Source organism: Cetorhinus maximus, chromosome 15 (assembly GCF_964194155.1).
Source record: "Cetorhinus maximus chromosome 15, sCetMax3.hap1.1, whole genome shotgun sequence".
In the NCBI taxonomy this organism is placed as follows: Eukaryota; Metazoa; Chordata; class Chondrichthyes; order Lamniformes; family Cetorhinidae; genus Cetorhinus; species Cetorhinus maximus.
Window position 1 is genome coordinate 76,057,692 of NC_135893.1, and position 16,341 is coordinate 76,074,032.

The 16,341-nt window shown below is 41.1% G+C and overlaps 1 protein-coding gene across 3 annotated transcripts in view; it reads left to right on the plus strand.

Annotated features, from left to right (window-relative positions):
- ttyh3a (tweety family member 3a) overlaps window positions 1–16,341 on the plus strand; it is a 181,337-nt gene that overhangs the window by 62,714 nt on the left and 102,282 nt on the right. For all 3 annotated transcript variants that reach the window (XM_078558683.1, XM_078558682.1, XM_078558685.1), the window contains exon 2: window positions 4,669–4,835. In XM_078558683.1, the coding sequence (XP_078414809.1) occupies window positions 4,669–4,835 (167 nt within the window). The remainder of the gene's footprint in view (window positions 1–4,668; window positions 4,836–16,341) is intronic.

Consider the following 16,341-nt stretch of genomic DNA (forward strand, 5'->3'; position numbering starts at 1 on the left):
AAACAGAATCGGGCGTTTGTTCGCAGGGAAGGCAAGGTCCCGTGGAGAAGTTCAGGTTAGGCCATTCAGTTTGTCGGTGATAAGAGAGAAAGCACGCCAAAGCCTAAGTCTGCCAAAGTGGGGAAAAGTGCACTGACTGCCATTTTGAAATATCTTCGGTGTGGCGGGAATGAACCGCACAAGCGAGAAGAATGTCCAGCAGGGGGCTGGGTGCCACAACTGTGGAAAAGTAGACCATTTCAAAACTGTTTGTCGCTCAAAAATGCTGACAACCTGTAAAAAGAGACGGAAAATTTTCTAAGAGCCTCAGACAACAAGCGGAAGAACCACAAGCAAAGGAACTAACCTTCCTGGGGGAGATAAATGACACTGAAAACAAGTATTGGAGTATTAAACTCGAAGTGGATGAACAGCCCATAAGAGTTTAAACTGGACAGAGGTGCAGGGGTTTCTGTTTCATCCGATGAAGTCAAATGGCACAAACAGACATGATGGGTGCAACCCTCACTCATCAAATTAAAAGGTGCTGTTGGAACTTAATGAATTTCCAAAATTGTTTACAGGGACTAAGAAAGCAGAAGTAATTAAGGTTATATAACAGCATCTGGGGTTGGAAGAAGAAGTTAATCCAGACAGAAATTCAGTTGAGTTAGCTAGAACTCATTTGCAGAAGAAACACTTTTTGAGGCAGAAAAAAAAATGAAGAAGCTTGAACTCCAGAGAGAGAGCAGTTAACAAGAGAAAAAAAAGAAAAGGAAAGAGGCAGAGAGTTTCAAAGGGAGAGAGAAATCAGGCAATATGAACTGGTTAAAGAAAAGCTTAGGTTATATGGTTTAAGAGAAGCTATTCCAATCAATAAAATGATAGTATAGAGAGCCAACTTTTCACGCACGCAAGATGAGTTTGCCAAGGAAAAATGAGAACTGGTGATAAAGATGAGAATTTTCAATTTGAGACATTGTTGGACTCGATAGCTACTAAAAAAGAAACTAGACGAGGGCAGTCCTACTCAGCTTGAAAACAGGGAAGAGACATTGGAGCAACATCAAAAGTATGTGTGCTGCAATCTACTTTGTTTCACAAGGTTTGAGATTTTTACAGAGTCAGTTACAAATGTTAAAAATGGGAAGTTGATTAGAGCGCTGTTAATCAGTGGACTTGTTTAAAATGTTAGTAAACTTGCATATTTTCTCTCTGTAGGTGAGCAAATTACGAAACTAAGCTTTAACATTCTGTAATTTATTTTACTTCACATTCTTTCGAACATGTCTCCTAAGAGCTGGAATTAATTGTTCCAACAGCTAAACGATATCATTGATGTGGTATATATATTGCAAAAATACGTTTAATGTTTGAAAATGACATGAAACCTGGAAATGCAGTGAACAGTGAGGAGACATCAGAGAACATATACAGATTGGTGAAATGGGTTGAATGGTGGCAGATAAAATTGAAGTGACTCATTTCCATTGGAAGGATAAGGAGATTTAATATAAACTAAACATACAATTTTAAAGGGGGTGCAGGAAGAGAGGGATCTAGAGATGTATGTACACAAATCTTTAAAGATGGTAGGATGAGAAGAGTTGAGAAGGCTGTTATAATGGGATATAGATTTATGGTTTTATACATTGAGGTAGAGTACAAAAGCATGGAAGCTATGCAACCAATTCTGAGTACTATATTTTAGGAAGGATGTCAGGACCTTGGAGAGGATGCAGAGGAAATTTACTCGAATGGCAGTTACATGGAGAGACTAGATAAACTGGGGTCATTTGCCTTGGAGCCAAGCCAGTTAAGGGGGAGATTTAATAGGGGAGTTAAAATCCTGTAGATTTGATAGAGTAAAGGAGGAGAAACTGTTTCCATTGGCAGAAGGGTTGATAACCAGAGGACACAGATCGAGGGTGACTAACAAAAGAACCAGAGGTGACATGCTGAGCTTCTGATTTCAGAGGATTTACAGGTGTCAGCACTGTGTTTCAGTGCTTCCCTTTTCTAATATAAATGATGGAACAGAAAATGCAGGGCCTTCAGTATATGTCTATTTCTTCACGTATTGTGCTCTGAGAGGACGTTGGCAAACATGGACCTCCATGTTAATCTTGCTCTGGAAGCATGGACCATCTTTGGTGGTACATTCATCCAGTTTGCGAGTCTCTTTAAAAAGATCGTTCTTTGTCTACCTTGATCTTGTTTACCATCAATCTTTCCCAACAGCATCAGACTTTCTAAATCGTGATTTCTCATTACATGCCCAAGAAATTCCAACTATCTCTTCCTGATTTTGGTCAGCAGAGTTCTTTTGGTCTCAGATTTTACTAGCACCTTTTCACTGGTAGTGCGACTTGTCCAAGATATCTTCACTATTCCCTATAAAAATCTCAACTTTGCAGCCTCAGTTCTTTGCATTGCTTCAAGTGATTGTCCAACATTCGCTTCCGTATGTCAAAATTGGTATAAGGAGAAAAAATAGGCCAACGTTTTGTATTTAACCCTTCATTTGAACTGAAAACAAAAATAAGCAAGTTAGTGGCATTAGAAAATAAAGGGCAAAAAAAAGTGTAATCAGAGAAGTTGTTAATAGGCTGAATGACCTAATTGTTTAATAGAAAAACGGGGAAATGATCATGTCCGTCAGCCAAAGAAAAGACATTAACAGAGTGGGAAAATAGCTTGGGCAGTAAAAAGCTTGGGAAAGACTCTCAAGAAAAAAGTCAAATGAATTTCCTAACCATGTTGCTCCATTACCCGATACCTTTCCTCCTATAAAACACTTGTCTTTTGTGTCAGCTTGACTCGACGGTAGCATTCTCTCCTCTGAGTTCGAAGATTGTGGATTTAAGCCCCATGCCCAGAGTTGTGCTCAACTGAAACTCCATACTGCATTGTTGGAAGTGACATCTCCAATGGATGAGACGTTGAAAGGAGGTCCTGGGTAGTTTAACGATCCCATAGCGTTATGTGAAAACGGGCAAGAGAGTTCTCCCTGTGTTCTGGCTAACATTTATCCCCAAACCACCATGATAAAACAGATTATCTGGTCATTCACCAAATTTCTGTTTGTGGGACTTTTACCGTGACTTAGACTGGCTGCTGGGCTTGCTAACAAAACAACAGTTGCTAAACTTCAAAAATACTTATTTGGCTGTAGGATGTGGCAGGCAATATATATATTGAGTGCTTATTTTATGTGCATTCTTGATGACTTAAGTAATTGATTGAAATCTCTGCCTGAATTTACATGTAAACACTAGGTATGAACCAGCTGTTTTTTGTTTTTGTGCTCTGATAAAAGCAGATAAAATATGAGTCAACACTTGATTATTGCTTCCTGGATGTTTATTCCTCTGATTATATCATTATTGACTTGCTAGCTTCCTGCTTGCAATCAGAGAAAGTATTGCTCTCTGTGGGTGATCTCTCAGCATTACAATACCTGTCTTCTGGTTGTATAATTTTTCCACCTCAATCAAAATTATTTCTCGCTGGAATCTTCTGTTTGAAAGAGTGGGAGCAGACATTGCCCTTTATTTGCTACTATCGAATGCTCTTTTTTGTTTTCATGTTATTTTGGGGCTCATACCTTCATTTCTAAATGATTGTTCATTACGTAGCTCCTTCTGCTGTAACTGGAAGAAACTGGTGCCACCAAATGAATAAGTCCATTATTTGCAAATAGAGTTGTATTTCAGCATGATTTCGGTTGGCAAAATATAAATCCTTGACTCATTGTTGAATTAGTATGGAAGAATGTTTATTTTGATCTTTTGACACCAGCTGTATTACAGATAACTTTTCCACTAACAACTTCTACTGTGTATATTTACTTTGAAATGAGGACATGATTTACCCATCGCACATATTCTAAGATTCTCAAAGTGCACTTATGAAAGTGCTTATAGTTGAGGGTATATGTTCTTCCTGATGGTGAAAGTGTTAAGTAAGTTTAAGGAAAAGCCACCATTTAAGAATTGCTCTTTTTGAAGGGAAGTGAAAAATGTTGCATTCTGATTGCAGACTAATAGACATAGTTTGGCTTGTTTGTCTCTATATATGTAACAGTGTGAAATTGTTCATTGACTTAACCTACAGTAATAATGAAAAAAATCAAATATACTTAAATACCAGCAATTGATCACCCTTCTATCTGCTGATCCTATTTACCTGTTTCAAGTATATTTTTCTCAATTCTAGCTAACCTGCTAATGTGAATTCGGATTTGACTCTTTGGCCTGCTTGTTTTCACACAACAATGCAGGAGGCAGTTGTCATTTCCGCCATTATAATGTCCTGAATTGTTTTTGTATTAAGAGTATGGTTTTGAAAAAGCCTTAAGCTGGATTTTTTGAAAGCTATTAGTGTAAAAAGTCTTTACTCATGTCAGCATGTCTTCCACCCCTGCACCGCCCCCCCACCTCCGCCACCGACCCCTCCCCACAAAAATCAGCTACCTTTAACTCTGCATTGATGTACAGCATATTCAATGCAAGATTATGTACTCACCGGTACACACAAAATGGGAAAATTCTTCAGGCCTTGGTTAGATGACTAATTTCCTTGGCTCATATATTGTGAATGTTCCTGAATTTGAGGGCTACAGGAGTAACTCCAGTTATTGCAATGAATTGAATATTAACTTTTTCACCCCCTCTCTTTCTCCTACAGTCACTCTTGCTGTTGGGTGGAGTTGCTCTGGTCTGCCTTGCCCTCAACCTCCTCTTCCTCCTCTTCTATTCCTTTTGGCTGTGTTGTCGGAGGAAGAGTGAAGATCAGCCAAACGCAGACTGCTGCTGTACAGCATGGTGTGTCATCATAGCAACGCTTGTGTGCAGGTGAGAAACTTCATCCAGTTTGAGAGTAGTGTTTCTCATGCAGAAATTTATTAGAGTTTTTTTAAAAAAAAATCTATGATGAAGCTTATTTGTCTGAGTGATGCAGTGAACTCTTATTTGAGCAGTGTGTTGGGTTCCTCTTTTCTGCAATGTTATGGTACAATGTTTTTCTGCACAAATTCCTATTGCAGCCATGTTAAAGGGAACACCAGACAATCCTGTGTCCTTCTACAAGAAGATAAGCCATTCTGAATCACTGTTGTGTATCTTTTCACATGCAGTTAACTAATAGTTAACTAATAGAGGCTATGAAATGGGCCACCTTCCCTGCCTCATGGAGGGTTGTTGTGTGGAAAAATTAAAATATATATTTTTTTTATTCATTGGATGTGGGCATTTATTACCCATCCCCTTTTAATTTTCAACCACATCTGGAGTCACATGTAGGTCAGAGCAGGTAAGGACATTAGTGAACCAGATTTCACGGTTTCATGGTCATCATTAGACTTCTAATTTCAGATTTTTATTGAATTCAAATTCCATCATCTGCCATGCTGGGATTTGAACCTGGGTCCCCAGAGCATTACCCTGGGTCTCTGGATTACCAGTCCAGTGACAATACCACCACCTCCCCCCATATACTGGTGCTTGCCAAATGCAATGGTTCTCCTGGCACTCAACACTTTATATAACACTTTCCCCTTCAAACTTTGAATAACTCGTCTTTTTTTAAGTAAAAGGCTTGCCCTCCAGTTCGCCACGAGTAATTAGATATGTTACTGACTTCAAAATGCCGCCCATGCCCTTTTAAGGAAACAAAGTTGCATTTGAACCTCATGGTATCTTTAGGGACATTGTATTGTATGTGCTGAGTCTTTATAAACAAATATCTGCCTATCTAAACGATAAACTGGTGGATGTAGCACATCCTCATGCAAAGTTATGCATGACGTTTTTGAAAAAGAAACTTGAGGTGACTAGAGACTTAAAAAATTCAGGAAGATGGAGCTTATTATGGTGCAGCTCTGGAACGATACAGTAACTTGACACAGAAATTGCCATTTGAAAAGGAAGCTGGTTTGAACTTGAAGTTTCTTTTCATAAGCACCTTTGATGCTTGCACTGTTTACAAAGTTGCAATTCAAGTTAACCCCAGATACTTTTTTTCTCATGCACGGGGCAGAAGTTCATCTCCGTAGGTGAGCCCTCACTCCCTACAACCAAAAGGTGATAATGTGTAAAGTAATCTAGGATTTCATGCCTAGGGCAAAAAATAAAACCCTTTAACCTCATTGGGCATTGCATAGGAATTCCACTATACCCTACAAAATTTCTCAAGACTGTTGATGACAGTTACATCAGTAACACTTTTCAATAATAGATTAAACTAATTAAGCAGGTTTATTCAGTTATTTACAGAAGTAGTTTTATCAAGATGAAAACAAAAAATGCTGGAAATACCCAGCAGGTCAGGCAACGTCTTTAGAGAGAAGAACTGAGTTAACGTTTTCGGTTGATGGCCTTTCATCAGAACTGTCAGGTCATTGACTTGAAGCGTTAACTCTTTTCTCTCTCTTCAGATACTTCCTTACCTGCTGGGTATGTTTCTTTCATTTTCTGTTATCATTAGATTTCCGTCATTTGCAGTATTTTTCTGTTCTATTTATATAAGGAATGAAATTGGATGGACCACCCAGCATCAACCTAGACACCGGAAACAACAACGGAATTGTTGACCCTGCAAAGTCCTCCTTACTAACAAATGGAGGCTTGTGTCAAAATTGGGGAGCTGTCCCACAGACTAGTCAAACAACAGCCTGACATTGCCTGTAAGGTATGATTCCTTGAGTATGACTATGTCCCAGACATCATCATCACCATCACTGGGTATGTCCTGTCCCACTAACAAGCCAGACCCACCAGAGGTGGCGGCACAGTGGTATACAGTCGGGACGGAGATGCCTTGGATTCCTCAACATTGACTCTGGGCCCCGTGAAGCCTCATGGCATCAGGTCAAACATGAGCAAGGAAACCTCCTACTGGTTACTGCCTACTGTGCTCCCTCAGCTGATGAATCAGTACACGTCCATGTTGAAAACCACTCAGAGGAAGCACTGAGGGTGGAAAGGGCGCAGAATGTACTCACTGGGGGTCTACAATGTCCATCAACAAGAGTGGCTCGCTAGCACCAGTACAGATCGAGCTGGCTGGGTCTTAACGGGCATAGCTGCTAGGCTGGGTCTGCGGCAGATGGTGAAGGAACCAACAAGAGGGAAAAACTTGCTTGACCTCGTCCTCACCAATCTGCCTGTCGCAGATGCATTTGTCCGTGACAACATTGGTAGGAGTGACCATCGCACAGTTCTTGTGGAAACAAAGTTCATTCTTCACATTGAGGATACCCTACATTGTGTTATGTGGCACTACCACCATGCTAAATGGGATAGAGTTCAAACAGATTTAGCAACTTAAAACTGGGTATCCATGAGGTGTTGTGGACCATCAGCAGCAGCAGAATTGTACTCGCCTACAATCTGTAGCCTCATGGCCTGGCATATCCTCTTATCATTACCGTCAAGGTAGAGGATCAACCCTGGTTCAATGAAGAGTGCAGGAGGGCATGCTAGGAGCGGCACCAGGCATACCTAAAAATGACTCGTCAACCTGGTGAAACTACAGCACAGGGCTATTGTGACCCCACATCTAATGGACCTGATCTAAGCTCTGAAGTCCTGCCACATCCAGTCGTGAATGGTGGTGGACAATTAAGCAGCTAACTGGAGGAGGCGGCTCCACAAATATCCCCGTTGTCAATGATGGGGAAGCCCAGCACATCAGTGTAAAAGACAAGGCTGAAGCAATTGCAGCAATCTTCAGCACGAAATGCCGAGTGGATGATCCATCTGGGCCTCTTCTGGAGCACAGATGCCAGCCTTCAGTCAATTCGATTCACTCCACGTGATATCAAGAAACGGCTGAAGGCACTGGATACTGCAAATGCTACAGGCTTTGACAGCATTCTGGCAATAATACTGAAGACTTGCATTCCAGAACTAGCTGTGCTCCAAGCACAGCTAGAACACTGGCATCTACCTGGCAATGCGGAAAATGACCTGTCCACAAAAAGCAACAAATCCAACCCGGCCAATTACCGCCCCATTAGACTACCTTCGACCATCAGCAAAGTGATGGAAAGTGTCGTCGATAGTGCTATCAAACGGCACCTATTCAACAATAACCTGCTCACTGATGCTCAGTTTGGGTTCCACCAGAGCCACTCAAGTTCTGACCTCATTACATCCTTGGTCCAAACATGGACAAAAGAGCTAAACTCAAGAGATGAGGTGAGAGTGACTGCCATTGACATCAAGGCAGCATTTGACCGAGTGTGGCGTCAAGGAGCCTTATCAAAACTGGAATCGATGGGAATTGGGGCAAAACTCTCCTCTGGTTGGAGTCATACCTAGCACAAAGGAAGATGGTTGTGGTTGTTGGAGGTCAATCATCTCAGTCCCAGGACAACGCTCAGGAGTTCCTTAGGGTAGTATCCTAGGCCCAACCATCTTCAGCTGTTTCATCAGTGACCTTCCCTCCATTGTAAGGTCAGAAGTGATTGCACAATGTTCAGCACCATTCACAACTCTTCAGTTACTGAAGCAGTTGGTGTCCATATGCAGCAAGACCTGGACAATATTCAGGCTTCAGCTGATAAGTGGCATGTAACAATCATGCTACACAAATGCCAGGCAATGAGCATCTCCAATAAGAGAGAATCTAACCATCTCCCCATGGCATTCAATGGCATTACCATCACTGAACCCCCCACTATCAACATCCTGGGCATTATCATTGACTAGAAACTAAACTGGACGAGCCATATGAATACCATGGCTACACGAGCAGGTCAGAGACTGGGAAGGGAAGACCTCATCTCCTGACTCCCCAAAGCCTGTTCACCATCTACAAGGCACAAGTCAGGAATGTGATGGGATACTCTCCACTTGCCTGGATGAGTGCAGCTCCTACAACAGTTAAGAAACCGAACACCATCCAGGACAAAGCAGCCCGCTTGATTGGCACCCCATCCTCCACCACCTTCAACATTCACTCCCTCCACCACCGATGCACGGTGGCAGCTACAAGATGCACTGCAGCAGCTCTCCAAGATCCCTTCGACAGCACCTTCCAGCACCTGTGCCACGTAGAAGGACAAGGGCTGCAGACATATGGGAACACCGCCACCTGGAAGTTCCCCTCCAAGTCACACACCAGCCTGACTTGGAAATATATCATCGTTTCTTCACTGTCGCTGGGTCAAAATCCTGAAATTTCCTAACAGCACTGTGGGTGTTCCTACATCACATGGACTGCAGTGATTCAAGGAGGTGGCTCAACAGCATCTTCTCAAGTGCACTTAGGGATGGGCAATAAATTTTGGCCTAGCCAGCAATGCCCACATGCAATGAATGAATAAAAATAATGAGGTACAGATTTGGGTAAAATGAAAGGCTTGAATTTCCATGGAGTGGCATTGTTGGAGTCAAATTGTTACTTCGCTCCTACTTTTTTACCTTGAAATCTTTCTGTTTCTTTCCCGTCCGACCTTCCGACTCAGGCCAGGTGAGAACAATGTGCAGGGTAGCTTGTTTTCGGGGCCTTCTGCTTCAGAGTCGGAAGCAAGGAGACCATGCCCCCTTTTTTATGGCACCGACTGCCCTAAAGCAGGCAGGTTTAAAAGGCCAGCCACTTTCAAGCCAGGGGGAAGGTAGGCTTATCAGGGAAGTGGCTAGAATTTTTGAGTTGGCGGTGGGGGAAAGAGAGGATCGGGCTGTTGGTGATGGGGGGAGTGGAGTTGGGGTCAGGTATCAGGCAGTCGGGGTGTTGGGGTCGGGGGGTGGGGTATAAGCCCCGTCGGGGGGGGTTGGGGGTGGAATCTGGGGGGGTATGGCATGGGTGTTTGGGGATATGGGGGGGGAGGATGGGGGTCGGTGTGGGTCTGTACAGTAGTCACCCAGATCCCAGAAGTGGTTTTAATTCTTCTAACTTTTTTTGGGTAACTATTGATGTCAGATAGTCGGAACTAGCCAAAGTTTGTAGTTTAACCCGTATTTTCGGATGGTTCCCAGTGCAGGGCGATTGCCAATTGGAAGTTTCGGGTGTGGGGGTAGGTCCTCAGCACATCTTTGGGGTACCACCCCCGTTACGTTGCCCTGGAGCTCAGAAGTTACGACCCAGTCCGGAGCTGGTTCACTAAGGGTTAAAAATACTAAGGTCAGATTCTTTTGAAGACAACCTTGCAGTTTTTGAGATAAAGCGAACATCGATCACAGAGATAGTGACCCCTTAGTGGGTTAACAGAATTCACAAGATTTATGTAGGTGCATCTTCGTGGAGCTATCTTTTAATCGCAGTTCATGACAAGGCTAACATTGGAATAAGTACTGACGACAGATCTATGACTTTTATGTACAAGATTCTCCTTTGATCTCACAGCAGTCCATCTTCATGAGATTTTCAAGGCAAGTGCATTGTTGCACAACAGTTAAACATAAAGTGGAATTGTTCCAGCAGGACATTGATGCTTTACAGCAATGCAGTTAGAATATTAATGATGTTTTGTACTTTTCCTGGGCTGCTTGCATTCTCTTTAGCCAGTTTGTTGGCTTTTTAAAGAACATACAACTCCCATCTTGAGTTTGGTATTTTTTAAGTAAATTTAAATGAGAAACCCAGTTTCTGGAAAAGTGAAAAGAAACCATAGAAGAAACGCTTTCATCATCATGCTTATATGGCTGCCCTGCATAATTCACTAGTAGGATTGACACATTAAACCTTCTTCTTCATAGAATCGTTATGGAATATGTTTGTGATTGTATTTACTGTGGTTACACAGCACAATTCTACAGTACCCAAAAGAGACACCACTGAAATGCTATATCTTAACATGGTGCATTCGTCTAACCCTTGTCCCTTGTGTATCCTAAAATTCTTTTTCTCTAGCATTGGCTGTGAAGTTTTCAGCCATCTAGGCCCTTAGTTCTGGAATTTCCTCCTTGTATCTCTCCACCTCCTCTCCTCCCTCATGATGTTCTTTGAAACCCATCTTCTAAATCGCTTCCTTAATATTTCCTCCTCTATATTGATGGTTTTTGTCCAACCTTTTTCTACGTTCAGCATGCTATCTTAATTCAAGCTGTTGAAGATTTTATTTTCTGAGGCTATATTTTAATGATTTTTGGAAGGGGGCAGAGTGAAAGATACTCATCTTTTTTCCTTGCCCTCCCAACTCCCTGCTCTTTGCCAAGCTTGTGAATTCCACAGCCTGTTTCTCCCTGATATTGCCCAAACACAGAATTCAGGGAAATCTGCAGACACGACTTAACAGTCAATCATTTGGAATGGTAAACCTTGATTTTCTGATTGATATATTAATCTAGAATAAAAGGTTTAAAGCTGGTGTTAAAATAATCTCTGGTTTGGAATGTTTAGGTCTGTAATGTTGCTTACACTTAGCCTGCATCTATTTTCTGTTTAAATAAAATCCTGTGTGTTTGGTGCAATGCAGCTGGAACAGCTGTATTTGGAATGCTTGGTCATAAATTTGTAACCATGGTGCTTGGCAGTCGTGTAGTTTCCATCAGAGCCATGTTTCCGGAAGGATGAAATTAACTACCCAGGCTTTGCTGTCCACTCAACCCACCACCCAACTCCCCCCTCCCCAGCCCCAGAAGGAAGGAGGGTAGGACAATTAGGAAGAGTCACTGCACAGCTTTAGTGCTACCTAATGGCTACTTGGAGGCTTCCAAATTCTAGGTGCTTGAAACTTGTTGACCCACCCACTGTCTTATGGTTGGGGGGGAAAAAAAAAGTTTAAATTTCTTAAGATTTTTGCTTTCTTTCCTGCTTCCTTCCTCACTCAGTGTGATACTGTATAATGTTATTGAGAGAACAGAGACGATGGTTGATGAATCACCGTTAAGTCTTTGTTGATGGACTGTAAGAGTTGCAAAGGTTTCATTTTAACAACTGATCCAATAGCTTATTAATAGAATTCTTTTCACTCTACTGGTAAATCCACCTTGTTTAAACTGTGGGGTATTATAGTCAACAAGAGACAAAAAAGTGGACGCAACTGTCCTGGAAATGTGCATCAGTCGTAAGTCCATTGTATTCCTTCAGATCTTTGGATGTATTTCATTCTTTGAAAATGGCTTGTGGCTATAAGCTGTGTATACAATGAATTTGAGTCCTGCTTTATACGTGGGTGGTATAGTTGCTGCAGTGCTAGTGTAGCGAGGGCTGAGCAGCAAACAGTCAGCCATGTGTTTTCACCACCGATGACTTCACTTTCGTTGCTCACACTGTTGGTGGTAAATGTGAAGCGCCATTTGACACCTCAGCAAAAAAGAAGCTATGTTGCAATTGTTGATTTGCCATATTTATGGTTACAGAGAGCCAGCATCAATTTCTATTTAAATTGACTATGAAACTCAAAAAAGTCTTTGACTAAACACTGCTGATTTCAGTTTACAATTAAATATAGACTTTGTACATGTGACTGCTGTATATAAATTCTCTTCAAATAACTTTACAAGAACTGCCAGTGTCCCTTTATGACAGTTATTTAGCTTTCTTGTTCAATGTTTTACCTGTGATGTTTATGACTAAATGGTGAGGGTTCCTTTTGAAAAAAAAAGAATCAGGCTGAATTGCCACCCCCTATGCTGCAGCCATTGTATTATTTCTGGCCTGGATGGACAACTTCATGTTGTGGAGTAAAATTTGTTTGGCCTCCAGTGTCCCAGATAACATTTCTTTGGCTGCTGTTTTTAGGGACAGACAGTGGTATTATGTTCATTATGCTGTTGATCTTACCTTCATTTTAGCCAGGTCCTGCTAACCTTATTATTTGTGTATTGAAGTACTGCATCATATAATGCCAGTGCTGTGGTTTAAGAAAAGGAGTGTGTTTCTGCTGCTTAACCATTCTCTAATCTTCACAAATGTTTGAACTGCTGTGCGCAGAAGGGAAAGTATATGAATCGCTGGCATTTTGTCTGACCCTGTGACTAGAATCTTGGTGTGAATATTATGGCCTCTTCATGTATGGTAGTCATGATATAAAACAAATTAAATGGAAATAGCCACCTGTGGTTTAAAAGTGACCACTTTAGTCATTCAAGACATCTTCTAATATCCAACTGTTGTGTAAATCCACAAGTGTTTTCTCTCAATATGATGTGCAGTGTGTGTATTTGTCCAGAGACAGCTGTGCCAAACATCGAAACTGGCCTGATCTCCACAGTCTCAATTTAACAGCATGTGCAGTATTTGGAAACTATTAGAAGAAGCTATTAGAAGCAGTTATTGTGATTCAAGAGATGCATTTAGTTTCTGGAGATGATGTGGTGAAGAACCACAAGGCTTAAAGGCAGTACAGAAAAGAGCCACAAGACTGATGGAAGGAATAACTGATAGGAGAAATTTGTGATTTTCGGCCTTGTTGCCATGTAGTTGACAGGGAGTTTATAGAATTATGCCTGGTGGAAAACACAGAAAAAGTAAACTGGAACATGATTTTAAACTAATGGGTCAAATGTCTCTGTCACCTGTACTGATTTTTGTGATTAATCTATGACAGGACAAGAGGGTTGAAACTACAGTTTGAAGCAATGAAATTTATAATGGATCCCAGAAAGTTTGTTAATACAGAGTGATTAATATATAGAATAAACTTCTAAATTGCTTAGTGATGGCAAAAATCTTGCAATCATTTCATGGCCATGTAGTTTTATGTAGGGTTTCTGAATGTAATTGAGGGAAAAGAGCAGAAAGGGACTGCAGTTTCCATCTTGATCGGCAAAGTTACTAGACTTGTATTAGTATGTTATGCTTAATCTTTTCACCAACCTGATTTGCCTACTTTTTGCTTGAAAGAAAAGTCTCCTGAACCTCATAACCCATTGATCCTGTCACGTGTGTTATCAAGTTTCCCAAGTGTTGTTCACACAGTCGGTTACAAGCCAAAAATAAAACTGCTGCAACATAATGGCTACTTGAAAGATCAGTTTTTGCTAGGTCTTGGTGACTTGCAGCAACTTTATGTTTGAATTGCAACCAACTGTGAGAAATGTGTAAAAACTAAAAAACTGCAGATGCTGGAAATCCAAAACAAAAACAGAATTACCTGGAAAAACTCAGCAGGTCTGGCAGCATCGGCGGAGAAGAAAAGAGTTGACGTTTCGAGTCCTCATGACCCTGAAGGTTGTGTGAGAGATGTGTATTTGGGGAACTCGGGAACTCAGGAACACAAGCACACTATGACTGGGATTGAAATTCCCACCAAACGTCAATGGATTTTTTGCAGTGGTTTTTGGATATGTATAAACATAAAAAAGATATAAGCCTTATATCTCTGGTTGCGAGGATTTTTTTTCTCTCCAATTTGTATTTTAGATTTGAGTAACTTAACACTCATAAAATATTGGCCTGTAATTGGACACCACTCATGTTATCTGATACTTTGTATTTACTGAGGTAAATTATAGCTACCTATGAGGTGATTGGTTTAAAGAGCTTGAAAAGAGGAATACAATACAAAAACAGGAAGGAATGTTAAATTTAAATGAGACAATTTTTGGAATTTTGTGTGTAAAAAGGTTATTGAAGCACTGGAGCAAACTTTACAAAGATGTTACTAGAATTGCGAGTATGCAAGGTTTGGGAAAGATTGAGCAAACAGGGGATTTTCTTTCTGGAAAAGAGAATAAGAGGAGACCTGACCAGCACCCCACTTTGGACATTCAGCCCTTTCAGAGGATTCAACCTCATGCACTCCAAACTTGGCATACAGATTGACCAGTGTCAAATTCTAAGTATCTGTTCTGACCACCTATCACCACTTCATGGTACATTTAAGGATAAGCTAGATAAATAGAAGAGGGAGAAAAGAATGGAAGGGTATGCTTACAGGATTAGATTAAGAGAGCTGGGCTGATGCTTGTGTGGAGCAAAAATGCCAGCATGGACCAGTTGGGCTGAATCCTTGTTTTGTGCTGGAGACTCAATATAACCTGATGACATTGATAATCTAATCATGTAAGCCAGGCAACTGGAATCCATTACTTGGGTTTGTGACAGTTGGAGAGGGTCATTGTGATAAGTCAGCTAATGCTTTCTGTGCTTTAGCACCTATTTCTCTGCAGACCGGAGGACAAGAAAATGAGATGCTGAAGAAGCAAGAACCTGAGAGGGTTCTTTGTCTCTCTGTCTGCTTCTGTTTCTCTCTCTCCATCCAACTTGCAAGTTTTGACCCTTCTTTGCAGCCTGGCAGCTGCTGTCTCTGCAAAAAAAGATAAGTCCACCTTCAACATCTTCCCTGCCTTGATGCCGAACTTGGAAAGACCACCGAGTTCAGCCTGATGCCAACCAAGTCATCAACCTTCAGGATCCATATATCCCTTTAACTTAACTGGAGTTTAAATTGCTTAGTCTTTCCCCCCACTCTGTGATCTATTTTTGTGTGAACTTCGCACATGTGTGTGTGTGAGAGAGAGAAAATTGAAGTGTTTTTATTATTTTACTTAGACTGGGTTAAGCTTAGTGAACATTGTTATCTTTTCTTTTCAAAAACTTGAGGGAACCATCTCCCCCCACCCTGGTTTTAACAATAAGATGGCCACCAACAGATCAAATAAAGAATTCAGGAGGAATTTCATTCCATGGTGAGGCTAGAATGTAGAACTCTGTCGCACGGATTGGTGAAGAAGGTACCATTTAAATAGAGGATTGATGCATATGTGTGAGAGAGGCAGACACACAGACAATGTGGGAAGAAGTAATTAAAGTGGGAGGTTTGCATGGAATATAAACGCTCCCAAAAACCATTTGGGCTGAATGGCCTGTTTCTATGCTCTGAATTCTGTGAGAAAGTTCGTAGATTATTTTAAGTCCTTGGTCAGTAATTTGGATGAAGAAAATACTTAGCATTGTTCAGCCATGTAAGGCTGGAACAGATTTCCGAGTTTGCAATTTTTATTTTAGTGTTTCACAATGGAACACAGGAAACCATCTGGCGTAGATAAGGTTTTTGTAGCTATAGGATCTTTGTGGAATGCTCCATGTGCAGCTGTAGCATGAACAAGAACTAATAATGCTTGTTGTGTTCTATTGCAAGGACCGCAGAGCACCTGACATTTTAAAACACCTTGCCCCTCGTTTCCCACCTTCCATTCGACCAAGTAATTTAGCAATAAATTAAAACTGGTACTCAATTTAAAGGAGTCATTAGTGGACAAAGAACAAAATTTGCAATCTTTATTGGATTTTAGGTCATTAACATTTTCAGCATCTGGAGCCTGGATTCAGCAGTGACACAAAAGCCTTGGGTTTGATTTGAACCGGAAAACTAACTATAGATTTCATTTGGATATGAAAATTAAGATTTCTTGGAACTGCATAACTTTTTACTGAAGCTGTGTTCATTAAGTTTTAACAGTTGAATGG